The sequence below is a fragment of the Sorex fumeus genome, unplaced genomic scaffold, assembly GCF_029834395.1.
Source record: "Sorex fumeus unplaced genomic scaffold, SorFum_2.1 ptg000233l, whole genome shotgun sequence".
NCBI lineage: Eukaryota > Metazoa > Chordata > Mammalia > Eulipotyphla > Soricidae > Sorex > Sorex fumeus.
Genome location: NW_026606290.1, coordinates 51,558 through 69,420, shown reverse-complemented (window position 1 = coordinate 69,420; position 17,863 = coordinate 51,558). Strand labels below are relative to the sequence as shown.

Here is a 17,863-nt window from a genome sequence, read left to right as displayed (position 1 = left end):
CAGGGAACGACATGGGTGCTGGGGCCGGGTCCAGCTCACTGTGTCATGGCAAGCACCTACCCGCTGGACTATCTCACTCGCCCAGTTCTACTTTTTAAAACGCAGAAATTATCTTTTTTCCTTTTATAATTATTTCTTTCCTTTTATAAAAATATGTCTGTGTTTGGACCACACCTGGCTGTGCTCAGGGGACTATGCGAGGCGCCAGGGATCGAACCCAGGTCAGGCCAGCGCGAGGCAGGTGTCCTCCTACTCTCTGATGTTCTAGTGGTCAGTCTTTCACCCGGGTGGGAGCTCCAAGGGGCAGAGCTGTTGCTGCCACACGCCTGGGAGAGCCCAGGGGCCATCCTGGCTCTGTGTGCAGAACCGTCCCCAGCAGGACCGCCTGGGGCTCACGGTGTGCAGGGCGAGAATCTGACCTCCCGGTCCTGCGGCAGACACGGGCCCACGCGCCACCTCCAGGCACAGCCTCTGAGCACTGAGCCGGGGCAGTCAGAGAAACCCCAGGGGTGGCCAGAAAACCAGAAACGGAAACAGAAAAGAAAAACAGTCCCCCAAAGCTTTTCCCTGCAAAGGCTCCTGTCCTCAGGGTGAGTGTGAGACGAGCCCCCTTCTGAACGGGATGGTGGACGCCCTCTGAGGGCGGAGCCTCCCCGTGGAAGGCTGACACCTGAGAGTGTGGGGTGCGTGTGTGCATGTGTGTGTGATGCCATGTGTGCACATATATGTACAGTGCTGCCATGGGTAACGCACACGTATATACACGAGCATGTGTATGCGAGATGTCATGCGTATGCGCGAGTGTATGTGACCGTCCAAGGGCTAAGCATGTATGTGACTGTGTTTTTTGCGTGCGTGCGTGTGTGCACGTGTGAGTGAGCGTGTGTGGGAGGTGGGGGGAGGGCAGGGCAGAGGCCCGGGCTGAGGGTACCCTGGAGAGGATCAGCTGCCATTTGAGTGGCAAAGTCTGACGAGTGTTGGCCGTGGCGGGCAGAGCGCGGCCTCTGTGTGCCCGTAAGCCGGGTCGGAGCTGGGCTGGGCTCCGAGAAACAGGGCGGAGGGTCACATCGGGCGCCTGGTGCTGGACAACCTGCCCGGCTCTGGGATCCTGGAATCACGAGGGAAAGAACCACGCGGGCTAGCAGCGCCGCCCACCCCCACGGCCAGGGTTCCAACTCTCCGGGGAGAGGGACAAACCCCACAGGGAACTCGAGCGACTGGCAGAGACAGCGTTTCCCGGGGTCTGGATGACCAACGCCACGGCCCGCGCGGAGCAGACATGGGCCGGGGCGCGAGATAGGGGCCTTCAGCAGCTGCCCCCTCAGACTCTGCCCCTCGGACCCCGTGTGGGGGACGATGCCCTCCCCCTGCCCGCATTCCTGCCCCACTGCCCACCCGGGGTACACACACACTCACATCACACTCACACACACACACTCTCACCACACACCCCCCACTCCCTCCCAACTCTTATGCATATACACTCACACACACCACACCACAACCCACTCATCTACACACACACACATACACACACGCACACAACCACACCCCCACACTCCCCCATTTTTATACACACACACTCATACATACACACTCTCTCCCACACTCCCACCATACACACGCCCATATTCACCTCACACACACACACTCACCCCTACACAGTTACAGTCACACAAGCATACACCCCCACACAGTCACACACCCACTTATACACATCCCCCCAGCCCCCCACACACACTCACATACACACACACTGGCTTGAACGATGTCCCGACCCCCTAGGGGCCGTGGGGGAGGTGGGAACCGCGACGGGGGGCGCCCGGGGTCTGGGCCCAGCTGGCCTGGCTGTCCGTGGCTGGCACCGGTGAGGGCGTGTGAGGCGAGTGGGCGCTGAATGTCCGTGTGGAGGACAGCAGTGCCCACCCTCCGGCACCCCCACCCCACTGTCCACTGTGTCCAGACAGCCCCAGGCCTCACTCCTGCTGACCACCAGAGAAGGGCCCACCCGCACGCTCCCGGGGACGGGTGCCATCTGCCACTCTGAGCCCGGCCCCATCCCTGCTGGCCACAGGGTGCCCTGGGCACAGAGCTGCCCGGCCCCTCTGGTCCCTGGGAGGGGCGGCTCCGAGAGGGAGCAGGGCAGTGGGCAGCGCTGGTCCTTGCACAGAGCCAGGAGCGGCCCCGGGGCTGACAGCCGCTTGACGCAGGGCGGTGGGCGTGGGAGGCCCCAGCCCCGGGTCAGCGCAGCCGTGGGGGCTCAGCAGAGCTGCGGGTTCTGGCGGGGCGGGGCCGCCACGAAGCCTCCACCGAGGACAGCTGGTCCAGCAGCGACACGGCCACGGCCACGCGGGCAGCGCCTCGGCCTCCCCTGGACACTCACCCCACGGGGTCCCGGCTCCCCTCCCAGAGCTCCTGCAGAGCCCCGCTGAGGAGACGCGTCCGGGCATGGGGGGCTCACAGGGGACAGGCTCCCACGGGAACAAGGCGCCTCCTGACCTGGGCCCCGCTAACCACTGAGCGGGTCAGAACCAGGCAGCTCGGTCCGTGCCAGTTGACTCGAGCCTGCCACTGTGCCCCTTCCCTGCCCGCCAGGCCCTGCCCGCCCACGAGGACGCGTTCCCTGCAGGAGAACTAACTCCGGGCGCCCCGACGCAGGCGTCCCTCGAAAGCACGAGCAGGGGCGGCGACAGGGAGGCCCCACAGCGCCAGGCCACAGGAAGAGGCAGATACAGACCAAGGCTGCCGCTGCCTGGGGCTGGGCTGGACAGGGGCCGGCCGGCGGCAGTGAGGCACGGGGCCTGAGGTCAGCGTACCTTCACTCCGTCCAGCACTGCCTTGATGACCCCCTTCACGCTGGTCACCATGTCCTTGTCGTCCGAGTCCACGCCCTCCAGCATCACCTGGTCGGACCAGCGGATGAGGTTGGCGAGACTCTGGTACACGCGGCTGTAGCAGGAGGTCAGGGCCGAGCTGCGGGAGACAGGGCGTGAGGCAGCGCACGGCGACCCCACCGAAGCCATCACCTGTTGAAATTACACCTTCGGGCTCTGCGCCCGGCCACCCCTCCCCAGCAAGGCCCGTGATGCGGGACGCAGCGCGCAGCCGCTGCCCCCAGAGATGGCCCAGTCACGTCCGTCCTGAGCACGCCTGGGCACAAGGGGTCAGCGCGGGGGCCACAGCCAAGGAGCTGCCCGTCCCCCACGCAGGGGTCACTCCCGATTCCGCACTCAGGACTCACTCCCCGCGGTGCTCGGGGGACCCCTGTGGGATGTCAGGGCTCGAACCCAGTCAATCGTGTACAAGGCAAGCGTCCTCCCCGCTGACTATGGCTCCGGCCCCTCTCCCAGTTCTAATCAAGAGTTTTTTGGGGTGGGGTGGGGTGGGGGTGGGGTAGGGAACACCCAGCAGTGCTCAGGCTTGACTCCTGGTTCTGTGCTCAGGGCTCACTCCTGGGGATGCCGGGGACTGACTCTGGGTGAGTCACATGAGGCAAGCGCCCTCCCCGCTGTCCTGTCTCCCCAGTGCCCTAGTGACGAGAAAGGGTCATCCCCTGTTGGGGACAGAGAGAGAAAGAACGCGGTGGGCTTCAAGCACCACAGGGAGGGGTCCCAGCTCTGAACGCTGCAGGGTGGGGCTCAACGCCCTCCCCCCGCCCCCCCAGCAAGACACGGTTTCAAGACAAAGCCCTCAGATTGTAAGCGGCAGCGAAATGGAGCTGGAAGCCTTTGAAACATAACGCTGAGCAATGCGGAGTGGGAGAGTTTCAGAAACAGGGAAGCAGGAAAAGCTTTTCCAGACCCCCAAAGCCTCGAGGCGCCGGGAGGACCAGGGCGAGCGGCCCGAGCACAGGCCGGGAGTGGCCCCTGAGCAATGCCAGGTGTAGCCCAAAAACAACAACAACTGCACACAAGAACCACAGGCGCTGGGGGGCTAGGCCGGTCATGGGGGCACAGCTGGTGCAGGGGGAACCGTCAGGGTGGGGGTGTGCCGTGGGGACCCAACAAACCACACTCTGAGCTCCTGGGATCTGCGTGTGGGTCTGTATGTCACTCTCGGTGTTCACCTGCACAGGACTGTGACTTTTTTATTTTTTTGCTTTTGGGGTGACACCTGGTGATGCTCAGGGGTTGCTCCTGGCTCGGCACTCAGGAATTACTCCTGGCGGTGCTTGGGGGACCCTATGGGATGCCGGGGATTGAACCCGGGTCGGCCGCGTGCAAGACAAATGCCCTACCTGCTGTGCTATTATCACTCCAGCCCTAAATTTTTAAATTTTTAAACATTCAGTTTAAAATAATTATGTCTTGGGCCAGAGGATTGCACAGCGGGTAGGGCATTTACCTTGCACGCGGCTGACCCGGGTTCGATCCCCGGCATCCCATAGGGTTCCCCGAGCACCGACAGGAGTAATTCCTGAGTGCCGAGCCAGGAGCAACCCCTGAGCATCACCGGGTGTGACCCAAAAGGTAAAAATAAAATAAAATAAAAAATAAAATAATTATGTCTTTTTGTATCACACCTGGTGATGCTCAGGGGTTGCTCCTGGCTCTGCATCAGGAATTACTCCTGGAGGTGCTCAGGGGACCATATGGGATGCTGGGAATTGAACCCGGGTCGGCCACGTGCAAGGCAAATGCCCTACCTGCTGTGCTATCGCTCCAGCCCCCAGGACGGTGACTTTCTCGGATGCCCGAAACCCCACGGCCAGGCCGCCTGCCGCCCACAAGGCACAGACGGGAAACGTTTGGTCCTGGCCGGGAGCAGACCCTGTGACTGTGCCGCGCTGTCGCCAGGCGGGCGGGCCCCTGAGGCAGCCCGGGACCTGCAGGGGCAGCTGGCGGGGGCTGAGTGGGGGCGGGCTGAGTGGGGGCGCGAGCTTCCTGGAAATCAACACTGTTTACTTGCTCTCCCAGAATAAACAAACTGCGCTTCCCTGCCAAGTGGCGAGGCACTTCCTAAGGCCTGGCTGGAGCAGCACAGAGAGACATTTGTCCCCGGGCCGGGGCGGGGAGGGAGCCAGCAGGCCGCAGAGCGACTCCCAAGCAAGGCCTTTGCTGGGCTGGCCAGGCCCTCGGCCACTGCCTTCCTCTCTGGCCTCACACACAGGCCCAGGGAGGAAACGGCCCGGCGCGGCTTCCGGGGCGGGTGCCGGGCTCTGGGGGTCGGCGCCAGGCTCCGTGGTATGGGGGCCGTAAGCGGGAGCGTCTAGGGGGGCCTCACCTGTGCTGGATACGCGGGTCACTCTGCACCAGGGGCAGAATGGCCTCTAGCACCTTGCTGGCCGAGCCGGGCAGCATCTCCAGGACCTTCTTGTCGATGGCCATCTTGTCCACGATGGTCTTGAAGTAGCGCAAGGCACTGACCACCTCCTTCTCCTTCTCCCCCAGCCAGCTCTGGTTCTGAAAGGGAGCACAGGCGTGAGGGGGGAGGATGATATGGCGCGACTTGGAGGACGATGAACTAAAACCTCCCGTCCATTCGCTCGGGATTCGGCGTGTGGAAACTGAGCCGAGGGCCGTTTTCCCAGGGCCACGACCGCGATGCGGCGATGGAGCTGGGGGGGCGGGGGGCGCGCGTGCGTCCACCCAGGCCCTCGCAGACAATGACCCGTGTCTCCCGAAGGACCCGGGGAGCGGCGGGCACAGGCCAGGACACTCTGGGGCGGAAGGTCAGGAGGTCATCGCAGACGGCAGGGGCTGACTTCGTCCCGGTGAGGCGGGTGGGCTGCCGCAACCAGGGCACCTCGCCCCCCCGGGGACGCCCACGTGGGCGGCAGGTCACCGGCCCGGCGACCCCCTTCCTCCTCCGGGCAGCTGGTTCTTTCTGCACCGCCTCCCTCACCCCCCTCATGCTCAGGTCCCAGCCGGCTGGCCAGGAAGGGAAATCAATGATAATCTGTAATATGGGCAAATCCAAAATCGGATCATTACTCAACCCGGGAGGGAAGCGCCCTTCTGGGTTCCTGGGAAGGGAGGAAACAGTCCAAAGAAAGCGATCGAGGAGGAGAAGGTGCTTTCTAGGCAAAGCAGACCGAGAAACGCTCGGTAGTCCACAGACAGATGGCTCACTAGCCGGGGTGACGATTCTAAACAGTAGCTCCGCGGCACTCCAGAGGACCAACCCCGAGAAAGAAATAAAATGCCCGAGCAGGGCTGGAGCGACGGGACAGCGGGGAGGTGCTCCATGGGGCCAGCCCGGGTTCCATCCCCGTCACCAGCCAGAAGTGACCCCTCGCACAGAGCCAGGAGGAAACCCCGAGCATCGCCAAGTGGGGCCCCGAACAAACGAACGAACCAAGTAAACTCCAATAGTGGGGGCCGGAGACGGTACAGGAACAAACGCCCGCTCGCAGGCAGCCCAGCCTAGTCCGTCCCTGGCACCACGTGTGGTCCCCAAGCTCCGCCGGAGCAGAGCCGGGAGTAATCCACTGCTCCCCCAAACGCACAGTGTGGCGGTGGCTCCAGAGACCACCAGCAGGGCCGGGCGGGGGTGTGAGAGGTGTGGGCACGGGTACCCAGAGAGCCACGGCGAGAACATGCTGTGGGTGGCCGCAGGGGAGGGGCTTCCGCTGCAGGGACTGGCATCGGGAACAGGCCACGCCCAGTGGGACGGAGGACGGGGCAGCAGGGCCCCGAGTCTGGGTCCCGCCAGCTCGCAGCCCTCACCCCTGCTGGGCGAGCGCACGCTCCTGGGAGGTGGCAAAGGGCACGGGTGGGGGCAACCCCCAGCCAAGGCCCCCCCCCGCATGTGTGGCAGCCTCCTGACAGAGCACCGAGAGGGGGGGCCCAGCACCAGGACCCCCTACGGCGGCAGGTGGGGATGAGTGGAAAGTTCTGGAGTCGTAGGGCTGCGAGGGTCCTGGCGAGGCCACGAAGAGCAAAGTCACTGGCACAGCCTGGGGTGACAGCGACGGGTTCACGACACCCTCCTGAGCCGAGCGCCAAGGGACCAACAGATCAGACAGGGGAACGCTGACCGGCACCCCTGGACACCTCCCATTCCCACTCCCGCACCCTCCCCCTCCCCCTCTTCCCCCTTTCTCCCTCTCCCCTCTTCCCTTTCTCCCCCCCCCCCGCCTCCCCCCTCTTCTCTCTCCCCACCTCTCCTCTCTCTGCTCAGGAGAAGCCCATGCTCTCCCTTGACCTGTATTTCCTCTCTCTGTCCCATCGCATCTCAGTAAATTTCATCATTAAAAACTGTCTTGGGCCCGAGGGACAGTACAGCAGGAGGGCGTCTGCCTTGCATGTGGCTGGCTGGGGTTCAATCCCCGGCACCCCAGAAGGGACCCCAAGGCCCTGCCGGGAGTCAGCCCGGAGCACCATGAGCTGAGTGCCCGGAGCCGGGACACGACAAGAAGGGTTATTTTCTTTCTCTCTGCGACGTATCCGTGGTCCACACAGAAACGGAGCCGGGTGCGGGGCAAGCGTGCAGCAGAGAGGCTGGGGCTGTGGAGGCCCATGTCTGCCACCTGCAGCCAACGTCACCGGGCTGGCTTCGCTTTCCTGCCTAGCGGGGCGCAGTCGGGGGAGGTTCTATCTGGGCGATAATCAGAGTGGGGAGAAGCTGCGAGATCGGGGACACGGGCACACGCGGCTGCCTCTCCGTGCCTCAGTCTCCCCTTCCCGGCTGCTCAGGGGCTTTAGGGAAGGACAGGAAGATGCAGAGTGCTCGGCACTGGCCCGGGGGCTGCCCTCGGGGGCATCGCCAGTGGCCGACACTGATGGCCGTTTTTCCTCCTAAGTCCAGCTCATCTCAGCAACCGGAGTCCAGCTGAGCTCAGAGAGGCCCGGGTGGCCACCGGCCCCGGGCACGGGAGGGGGCTCCTACTTCCTGCCCCCGGGCCCCCGGGCTGGGTCCGAGCTGCCCCCCAGCCGGGGCCGGGGCTCTGCCGCCTCGTGAAGGCGAACCCCGCGGTTCTGAGCGTCGCACTGACCTTCTGCCTTTGAGCACTGGTGGACATAAACTCTACTGCCTGCCGCTCCAGGTCCAGGGGGAGAGGGCAGCGCTCGGGGAGGAATCTGCCTGCGGCCTCCTGGAAGAGAGGAAACCTGGATTCCTACAGAGCTGGGATCGCCGGGGCCTGGGGACGCCGCAGGGAAGGGGCTGAGCTGCGGGACCCCAGAGCAGGACGACCCTGGCCCCCTCTGAGCCTGCCTGAGACACCCAAGACACCCCGAGCGCCCCGCGAGGCGGCCGTGCTGCCCCCAGACCAGACCCCCGGCCCCCCGCAGCCCCAGAACCCCCGTCGTACTTTGTTCACCGGCTTGTCGGGGATCTTCACTGACACCTCGGCGGGCTTCCCCTTCTTGGACGGCGTCCTCTTGATTTTGGGCGAGTGGAACTTGTCCATGAGCTTCATGGTGAAGGAGGAGAGGTGGGAACGCTGAGAGTCTGGAAGCAAAAGGCGCCATCGTGAGAACGGGCGGGAGGGGTGCAGAGAGCCGGGCGCCCCAGCACCCCACAAATGCCCGTCCCCGGGGAGGAGCGTCAGAGGCCGCTGTCCGCGGGCACCCCAAGTCTGAGTGCTGGACTACGGCCAGGCCTTCTCCTCCTGGCCGCCCCAGGAATACAACACGGGCAGGCGCCTGCAGAAACACTCCGGACCCTGGGGCAGCTGGCCCGAGTCATCGTAAAACCTTTCTCTGTGACTGAGTTTGGAGTCTTCCCCCACTTCTGTCATGCATTTCCACATGGGCTGGGGACCTGCAGTTTCAGGATCTGGCTGGATCCGAGCAACATCCCAGGAAGAGGGGTACAGGGTGAGCAGACAGAGGCCTGGGGAGACCGGGGGGTGGGTGCAGGCGTCCCGCATGTGTGTGGTCCCCTGAGGGGGATCCAGGGGGAGCCCTTGGGTGTCAGGAGTGGTCCCAAACACTGACCAGAAAACCAGGCAGGGCAAGACAACGGGGGAAAAGCTCACCGTGTGCCCTGCCAAGCTCAGCTAAAATTCCCACGCCCATAAACGGCCTCTCGAGTGTGGCCAAGTACAGTCCAGAAGACACCCCCACCCCCCCAAAAAAACACCCAAAGCAGGAGTTAGCCCTGAGCACTGCTGGGCCCCCAAACAAAAATAAGCACAAAGTCACTGTATTTCTGTAAGCAGAAATGAACAACAATCCAAAGTGAACCCCGAAGGAGGCTTTGACCGCAAGAGCAAAAAGAATGACGATACGTCGGCACGACACCACACCAGGATGGCGATTCTCCTCAGAACCAACGGGTGTTCCCCAGGAGGCCACAGAGAACGTCAACGAGCAGGCTCATGGCTGAGAAGACTCACGACAGCTGAAACGAGGGCACTCCTCACACGGGCCTGACACTCGGCACAACCCCCAAGAGCCCCCCCCCTTTTTTTTCAGAAATGGAGAATGAGATCTTAAAATTAGAACAGAAACACAGGAGACCCCCTCCAAAATGCCACAACGAGTTGGGAAAAAGAACAAAGCTGAGGGGCTAGAGCGATAGCACAGTGGGTAGGGCGTTTGCCTTGCACGCAGCCAACCCAGGTTCGATTCCCGGCATCCCATATGGTCTCCTGAGCACCGCCAGGGGTAATTCCTGAGTGCAGAGCCAGAAGTAACCCCTGAGCATTGCCAGGTGTGACCCAAAAAGCAAAAACAAACAAACAAACAAAAAAGCTGAAGGACATATACTTCTTAATTTCAGAACTTCCGGCCACAAAGTTAAGCCCCAATAATCACGGCAGAGGGGCTGGAGCGAGAGCACAGTGGGGAGGGTGTTTGCTCTGCCCACGGCTGACCCAGGTTCAATTCTTAGCATCCCATATGGTCCCCCGGGCACCGCCAGGAGTAATTCCTGAGTGCAAAGCCAGGAGTAAGCCCTGAGCATCACCAGGTGTGACCCAAAATGAAAAAAAAAAAAATCACGGCAGCATCTGAGGAGGGCAAGGAAGGCACAAGTGAGGCCTGGCATGGGACCCAGGGTCCCGAAGCCAGTCACGGCCACTCGCAGCTGGTTCAGGATGGCCAGGCGTGCTGGGCTTTTTTTTTTTTTTTTTTTGCATGTGTGAAACAAGAAAGATTTTTTGTTGTTGGTTTGGGCTGGAGTGATAGCACAGCGGGTAGGGCGTTTGCCTTGCACGCGGCTGACCTGGCCGACCCGACTTCGATTCCTCCACCCCTCTCGGAGAGCCCGGCAAGCTACCGAGAGTATCTCGCCTGGCAAGCTACCCGTGACATTCGATGTGCCAAACACAGTAACAACAAGTCTCACAATGTTACTGGGCCCGCTCGAGCGAATCGATGCAGATTCAACGGGAGGACAGTGACAGTGACAGTGACCGCTTTGGGCCACACCCAGTGGTGCTCAGGGGTTCCCTTTGGCTCTGCACTCAGGAATTACCTCTGGAGGCGCTTGGGGGATCATACGGGATACGGCGATCGAACACGGGTCAGAGGGCATGCAAGGCAAACACCCTCCCCTCTGGACTAACACTATGGCCTTGAAACCAGGAAGTCTTTTTTTTTATTATTAAAACATACTTAGAATGAGATGGTGTCCGAGAGGGAGAACAGAGGCTTCTCCAGAGTGGAAACCAGTGAGAGCCATGTGCCAGAGAGATTGAGCCGGGCCGGGCAACTCTCGAACCAAACATGCCTGATGCCAGAGCACGAAGCCGCCTCTGGGCTCACGTGGACAGACACACCAACCCCAGGCCTAACTGCAACAGTCACAACCGAAAACCTGGAGACAAAACACAGAGGTCAGTCCCGGGGCCTTGCTCTTCCAGCTCCAGCACGGACAGCCACGGGACACAGGGGCACCATTCAGCTGGAAGGGCGTTTGCTTTGCATGTGGCCAACCCGGGTTCGATTCCCAACATCTCCTATGGTTCCCCGAGCACTGCCAGGAGTAATTCCTGAGTGCAAAGCCAGGAGTAAACCCTGAGCATCGCCGGGTGAGACCCACTGTAGCATGTAGCACTGTCCTCCCGTTGTTCATCGATTTGCTCAAGCGGGCACCAGCAACGTCTCCATTGTGAGACTTGTTACTGTTTTTGGCTTATCGAGTCCTCCACGGGGACCTTGCCAAGCTCTGCCGTGCGGGCGGGATACTCTCGGTAGCTTGAAAACCAAACATCTGTACCCAAAACGACAAGTGGAGAAGGTGAAAGGAGAAGTGAGAGCAGGAGAAAGCGCCTGCACGGCAAACACCAGAAACTTGCACGCAAAAACAGCTAACGAGATCCTAAAATCAGAACAGAAATGGAAGGGACCCCGAACTGCTGAAACAGCTGGGGAAGGATTGGGTTGGGGTCCCAGGGCGAGAGGACAGCAGACAGGCATTTGTCTCGTCGGCAGTCAGCTGGGGTTCGACCCCGGGCAGCCCAGGTGGTTCCCTGAGCACCGCCAGGTGTGGCCCAAAAACCAAGAGAGAGACAGAGACAGAGAGAGAACAAGAGTTGGTCGACGCATACATTTCAATTTCAAAATTGAGCACTTAGCACTCCAGCAGCTAAACATCACCTAAGCAAGGACCAGGGGACCAGAGGGGGGTGCCAAGCGCTGGACTCGTGCAGGGAGGCCGAGGTCATCCTTGGTACCACATGGTCCCAGGGCACCCACGGGGAGCAACCCCAAGCAAAGCAGACGGAGCCCAGCGCCCGGAGACGGCGCTCAGCCAACACTCTCTGTAAATGTCAGACCAGTCCATGGGACCCAGGGCCCAGAGGCTCCGTCCACAGAAGTGCACCCCGCCCCTGGTTCCCTGAAACCCCCTCCTCTGAGCAGGAAGAGGCTGGAAAGATAAACCCAGGGGTGAAGCAGACGGGCGTCTGTGAGCGCAGGGGAAGTGGGGAGGGGAGGGGAAGGGAGAGGAGGGGACGGACACCGTCTGGACACACTTCACAGCCTGTGCTTGAGCGGAAGGGGGCAGAGGACAGCCCTGCAAAGCCCACACGATGCCACGGAGAAGCAGCACAGGCCGGGGGCAGCCGCAGATGGCGCCCAGGAGAAACAGACGTTTGTATGAGAAGAGGCCCATCACCCCACAAGCAAAAGGTAGAACCAATCCAGGGGCCCAAGCAGCCAGAGAGGAAGTATTATTTTGCAAGAGAAAGGGGAGAAGAGAAAAAAGGCCCAGGCAATCACATGGGTGACCCTTGAAAACAGGCTCAGGGCAAGAAGCTGGCTGCTAGCGGCCACATTGCACAACTCCCTTTCTGTGCAAGATCCAGAATAAGCAAATTATGGGACTAAAAGTCAAGTAGCGGCTGCCTGAGGCTGGGGTGGGGGTGGGAGCTTTGGGGAGGAAGAGGCTTCTGCGGGGGAAGGGGGCTGGAGGTGGGCAGAGCACTCGCAAATCAGAACGCAGCCTGCACCTCACACCCCTGTGCTGACTGAGCCGCCGGAGTGGTCCCAGCCGCGCGCCCAGCACTGTCCCCGGGGCTGCGGTGAGTCTGGCGACGGCGACTCGGAAATCCCGGACCACCACCAAGCGCGAGCGCGCCCTGACACCGCAGGCCGGCAGGGAGAGGGCAGGGCCCGGGGCTCAGTCTCCACAGTGGCCGGCGCCCCCGTGTCCAGCCACATGGTGAGGGGCTGACTTCTGCTGGGACGTCAAAGGACGGCAGCTCTGCCGCACCCTGGCCTGCAGACGCCTGGACCCTGCACGGTCTCCGGCCTGGAGACGGCGCTCAGCCAACACTCTCCATAAATGTCAGACCAGTCCATGGGACCCAGGGCCCAGAGGCTCCGTCCACAGAAGTGCACCCCCCCCCACCCCTGGTTCCCTGAAACCCCCTCCTCCGAGCAGGAAGAGGCTGGAAAGATAAACCCAGCAGAGAAAATGAGGAACCACGGCAACTCCAGAAAGCCACGACGGCACTGACCGGACAGGCCGAGAGTGGGGTCACGTGCCACCATCCAGAGACAAGCCCGAGCGACACGGCTCAGCAGGCTTGCAAGGTCACACAGACTATGGACATGACAGGGAGGGCCGGGGCAGGGCCCTCGAGGAAGCGACAGAGCACCAAGGAGGGTCGGCAGCACCATACACACATGCCCAGAGACCCACGGCACACACAGGCGCATAGACATTCACGTCACACAGACACACACACACACACACCCCCCGCAGATACACAGACACACAGAGACAAACACAGATACACACACCACACTCAGAACACACATAATACACACCTGTACCACAAATACCACACACAGAGACACGCACTGCACACAATGCATGTATGCCTACAGCACAGACTCACACAGATGCATCAGGACAAACTCCACGCAAACACACAATGAACCACACACAGATACACACCACACACACACCCCAGAGACCAAATCCCATGAGACGAAGATATATACACCGACACCAACCACCGAAAGATACTCTTACAACGACCCCCACACACGCACCCTTCCACCCGAGAAGGCGCTGCGGGGGGCCGGTCTCAGGCCTGCGAGGCCACCCTGACTTTCCTCTCAGAGGGTTGTGCTCCCGCCCGGGTGTTTGTAGAGACTGCCAAGAATGCCCTTCAGGGGAGGCTGGAAGGCCGTATGCACACCTCCATATGCTGAGATCAAGTCCCCCAAACACAACCTTCAGCCGTAAGGAGACACTCAGAATCCAGCCTGAGAGCCACCTGTGCTGAGGGACTGAATGTGTGTGACTGAGGCCGTGAGTGCATCTGTGACTGAGGCACTGAGTGTGTGTGACAGGCGGACGCCGCCCCGCATGGCTGCTGGCTATCTGAGCCTGGCTCTGCAAAGACCATGCTGGCCGCTTCCCCTGAGCACTGCCAGTCAAGTCCTGCTCTTCCCAGCACAGAGACCAGAGCTGTGTCTCTGTCGCCCCTTCCTTCTGAGTTTCTGAGGACAGTTTTCTCTCCGGGGTGATGCTGGGCTCTCCGCGACAGTAGCGGGCCGGCTGTTTCTCGTGGCACAGGACTCAAATGCTTCCATTTCAGCGCCACGAAACCCCTCATCCTCTGGGACACCCCTGGGAGTGGCCCTCCAGCTGGGAGCACTATGCTGCGAGCCACTTTTCTGCTTTCACAGGCCCCTGCTGGGAACGTCTGTTCTCCTGTCAGCCTGGGCTGTGTTGAACTCATCGTGCTGCGTGCTATGGAAGGGCCACTTCTCACTTTTTTTTTTTTTTTTTGCTTTTTGAGTTACTCCTGGCTCTGCACTCAGGAGTTACTCCTGGCGGTGCTCAGGGGACCATACGGGATGCTGGGAATAGAACCCGGGTCGGCCGCGTGCAAGGCAAACGCCCTACCCGCTGTGCTATCTCTCCAGCCCCTGAAGGGCCACTTCTAAGGCCCCCTGCCAGCTTCCGTGCAGGGCTATCACTGAATCACTGACCAAAGGAGACCAGAGCCCCCTCCCGGGTCTGCCTCAGTTGTGCCTCTCGCTGTGCTCTGGTGAGCTTCAAAGGGGGCCGGTGGGCTCAGCAGCCAGAGGCAGGACCCGCTGCGGGCCTTTGAACCACGACGGCCAGGAGTGCCCGCGTCTTCCGGACGCTTCCCCAGCCACCTCAGCAGGGACGTCCCTGGGGGTCCCATGGAAGCACCTTCCCGGGCAACCCTGCAGGCCGCACCACAGCCACCCACCCCTTCCGCTTCATGTCGCCAGGCCGCGCTCTGACTGTGCCCTCAGCAGCCTTGTCAACCGTCTCTGCAGCCGCGGACAACTGTCAGGCCAGCTGGCCCGTGCACGCCCCGGGCGGCGGCAGCTGCGAGCCCAACTTAGCAGCGGTTCCTGTCAGGGCCGAATTCTGCCCGGGGATGGGGGAGGCCAAACAGCCCAGAGTCTCCTGGCGAGCGACGTGGCGGGGCAGCTCCCGAACGGGGTGACCGAGAGGAACACCCAGGCCGGCCGTTTCCCGTCCCCCCCGCCCAGGACATGTCCAGGCATCTGGGCCGCACCCCACTAGCTCAGGCCCCCTCTCATCTCCCCCACCCGCCCCCCTTCCAGGCCGGAAAGGGAACTCAGGGGCTCTCCAGGGCTCTGTAAACACAGGGGGCTTCCGGCCTGCAGGAATCCAGCCCGAGAGCCAAGGCATGAGCGGCAGGGCTGTGGGCACCGTGGCGGGCGGTGGAGTCAGGCGGTCTGGGCTTGGGCAGCCTCTGCCGCCCACGAGCCGGATCGGGCGCACCCTGACCCCCGATCTCAGCCCAGGTTCCTGACCCAGGGCAGGGCCCGCACCCTGGGCTGCCACGGGGACTCGGGGCTGACCCCGTGTGCAAGGCGGTTCGCCCAGGCCCAAGAGGCTGGTTAAATGGCAGCATTATTGTCATTTGATAACACGGCCAGACCTCTGCCAACACTTAATAAGGCGAGAGCTAAAAATAGTCCCAGCCTCGCGGGCGGAAAGCAACCTGGTGGAGCATTCCTTTCCCGAGTCAAAGATCCTCTGTCTGCCTGCTGCAGACCCACTCACGCTCCAGCCCGGGCGAGCCGTGTGGCAGCCGGCAACACCGCCAGCTGCCCCTCAGTGGAGGAGCCCGAGGGGCAGGACACTCTGGGGGGGTGGACATAGCAACCGGACACCCTCCCACACCCAGCATCTCAAACACAACTGCCTCGTCAGATCATCACCCACACGCCACAAAAAGGACCCAGGAAGCAAAACCCCCCTGACCCACACGCAGCAGAGGGGAGACCTTTGCAGATGTGCTTCTGACCTGGCCATCACGCTCTCAGCCCTCCCCGTCATTTCTGAAGCCAGACCATGGCCGGTGGCACCCAGAGGGGCACCATCTATTTCCCGGGGGCCGGAATGAGGTGCTGCCGACCAGCGGCCCCCGAGCTGAACGCAGACAAGCAGGGTACCTGGCCGCAGGGCGCTCCGCGTGGGTGGGGGCTCCTGTCTCCCAGCCCCCTTGTCCCTTTTCCTTACACAACTAGAAAGGATTCAACAGAGCTGAAAAAGGGGGCCTCTCCCTGAGAGGACTCACATCCCACGGGGAACACTGCAGCCCTACTGGGTGTTCACATCCCACAGACGAGACGACGCAGCCCTACTGGGTGCTCACTCCCTACAGATGAGGCCAGCACCATACGGGTGTTCACACCCCTCTGATGAGGTCGCGCGGCCCTGCTAGGTGGCACCCACAGCCCTCTGATGAGGCCAGTGCGGTCCTACTATGTGGCACCCACACTTCTATAATGGGGCTGGTGCAGACCTACTTGGTGCTGCTCACCCACAGGTGAGGCTGCCAGCAGCCCCAGCACAAGACGGTCTCTCCAGGCCAGCCGGAGCTCTGGGCGCCAGCTTCCCTGGTCTCCCTCTGCCCATCCCGTCTGGGGCTGGCCCAAAAGTTCCTCAGGCCACGAAGGAAGCTGCTCCCAGACCCCCATCTGAGAGAGACCCCATGAGCTGACAGCAGAGACTCCACCGCGCAGAGAGGGCGGGCCGTCCCCGGGCTCCCAGCCACACAGGAAGTGGATCCCACCCTGACCTTTGTCCTTTAGGTGGAGTTGTTTGGAGGGCTGGTGGCCCGGTGGACAATGCGCCTTGAGGCCCCTCACCCCGAGCATTGTGTCATCAGGAAAGCAGCCGGGACATGTGGGTGGGGGCCGCTCAGGGACCCCCGGTCTCCTCTAAGGCTGCTCACTGCTCTTGGCCGACTGTCACGACAGACTCATCTGTGAGGTCCCTGGAGCAGACGGCTGCATTCCTGCAGCCTGGACAGGGGCACTGGGCACACACCCATCACCCCACTGGGACAGGCTGGCCTGTGAGCACTGGGGAGGGGCACCAGGGCCTGCCCACCGGCACAGGGAAGGGAGGATGAGGGCATTGGCGTCTCCCGGGCAGGCCACTCCCAGCACCCCAAGGAGGGCAGCTCTGGGACGGGTATCCCCAAGGCACATGCGGTTAGGGGTGTGGCCAAGGCGGAGGCTGACACCGCCCTCACCCACTGCCAGTCTCGAGCCAAGAGGCCAACGGGTGAGGCTGCGGCGCCTTCAGGCCCGGGCACCTCACCACCTGGCCTCAGGGCCCCTGGGCAGACCAGGGGCCCATCCCCCCACAGACTGGCAGGTGGTCTGGGGGGCCTGCCTCAGACAGCAGCCCCAACACACACACACACGTACGCGCACACATGCATTCACATGCATACAATGCACACGCACACACATATGCACGCACACACACATGAGCTGGAATGAAAGTCCCGGGCCAACGTTCTGTCCCCTTAGAGGCACGGCAGACAGGGGACCTAGGTCAGGTCGGTGTGGTCAGAGCCCCTCCTCCCCACCAGGTGCTGCCTCAGTGAGACCACCAGGCGCCTGCAGGCCGGGACCAGGCGGCTCAGCACCAGCCTCCAAGTCAGAAGCAGGGGCTGGGCAGAACCTGGAGCGTCTACACGGAGGGAGCACGGTCCCCCCTCCTGACGCCGGCAGGATGCTTGGTGCTCCCCGCCCGCCTGCAGCCCAGGCCACAGCTTCTGATCCTGGCAGGGTCCCCACAGAGCGGGAGTGGGCAGCCGTGGGCCGGGGCTGCTGGGAGAGCCCAGGGCGAGCCGGGTTGAGCGACGCCCTTTCAAACGCCAGAACCAGGAGGTGTCTGAGGAACCGCTGCGGGAAGCCTGTGGAGCCTGCAGGCGCACGGCCTCCCGGCTCCCACAGAACTGCTGCCTTCTGTGATGGCTTGACGCAGTGTTTTGAGGGGGCGCATGCGGGGGGCCTCCCAAGCAGTGCTCAGGGGTCTGGGGTGCCGCTCTTGCCGACACTCGCCCAGCAGGCCCCAGGGGGCCACAGCTTTCAGGCGCCGCCCGCAGTGCTGGGAACGGGACTCGGGCTCCCCCGTGTACCCCGGCCCCTGGCTTACCGCCCTGGCCAAGACTATGCTTAGAGATAGTTCTCGAGGCTCCAGAGAG

General features: G+C 62.3%; 1 protein-coding gene across 7 annotated transcripts in view; it reads right to left on the bottom strand.

Annotated features, from left to right (window-relative positions):
- The window catches only part of RAPGEF1 (Rap guanine nucleotide exchange factor 1), a 63,059-nt gene that overhangs the window by 20,973 nt on the left and 24,223 nt on the right, over positions 1 to 17,863 (bottom strand). For 4 of the 7 annotated variants that reach the window (XM_056108843.1, XM_056108845.1, XM_056108848.1 and 1 more), the window contains exons 2-5: positions 8,255 to 8,394; positions 7,937 to 8,035; positions 5,224 to 5,402; positions 2,817 to 2,973 (exon numbers count right to left, since the gene is read on the bottom strand). In XM_056108843.1, coding sequence (XP_055964818.1) covers positions 2,817 to 2,973; positions 5,224 to 5,402; positions 7,937 to 8,035; positions 8,255 to 8,394 — 575 coding nt within the window. The remainder of the gene's footprint in view (positions 1 to 2,816; positions 2,974 to 5,223; positions 5,403 to 7,936; positions 8,036 to 8,254; positions 8,395 to 17,863) is intronic. The other 3 variants (XM_056108846.1, XM_056108847.1, XM_056108850.1) reach the window with 1 other exon arrangement.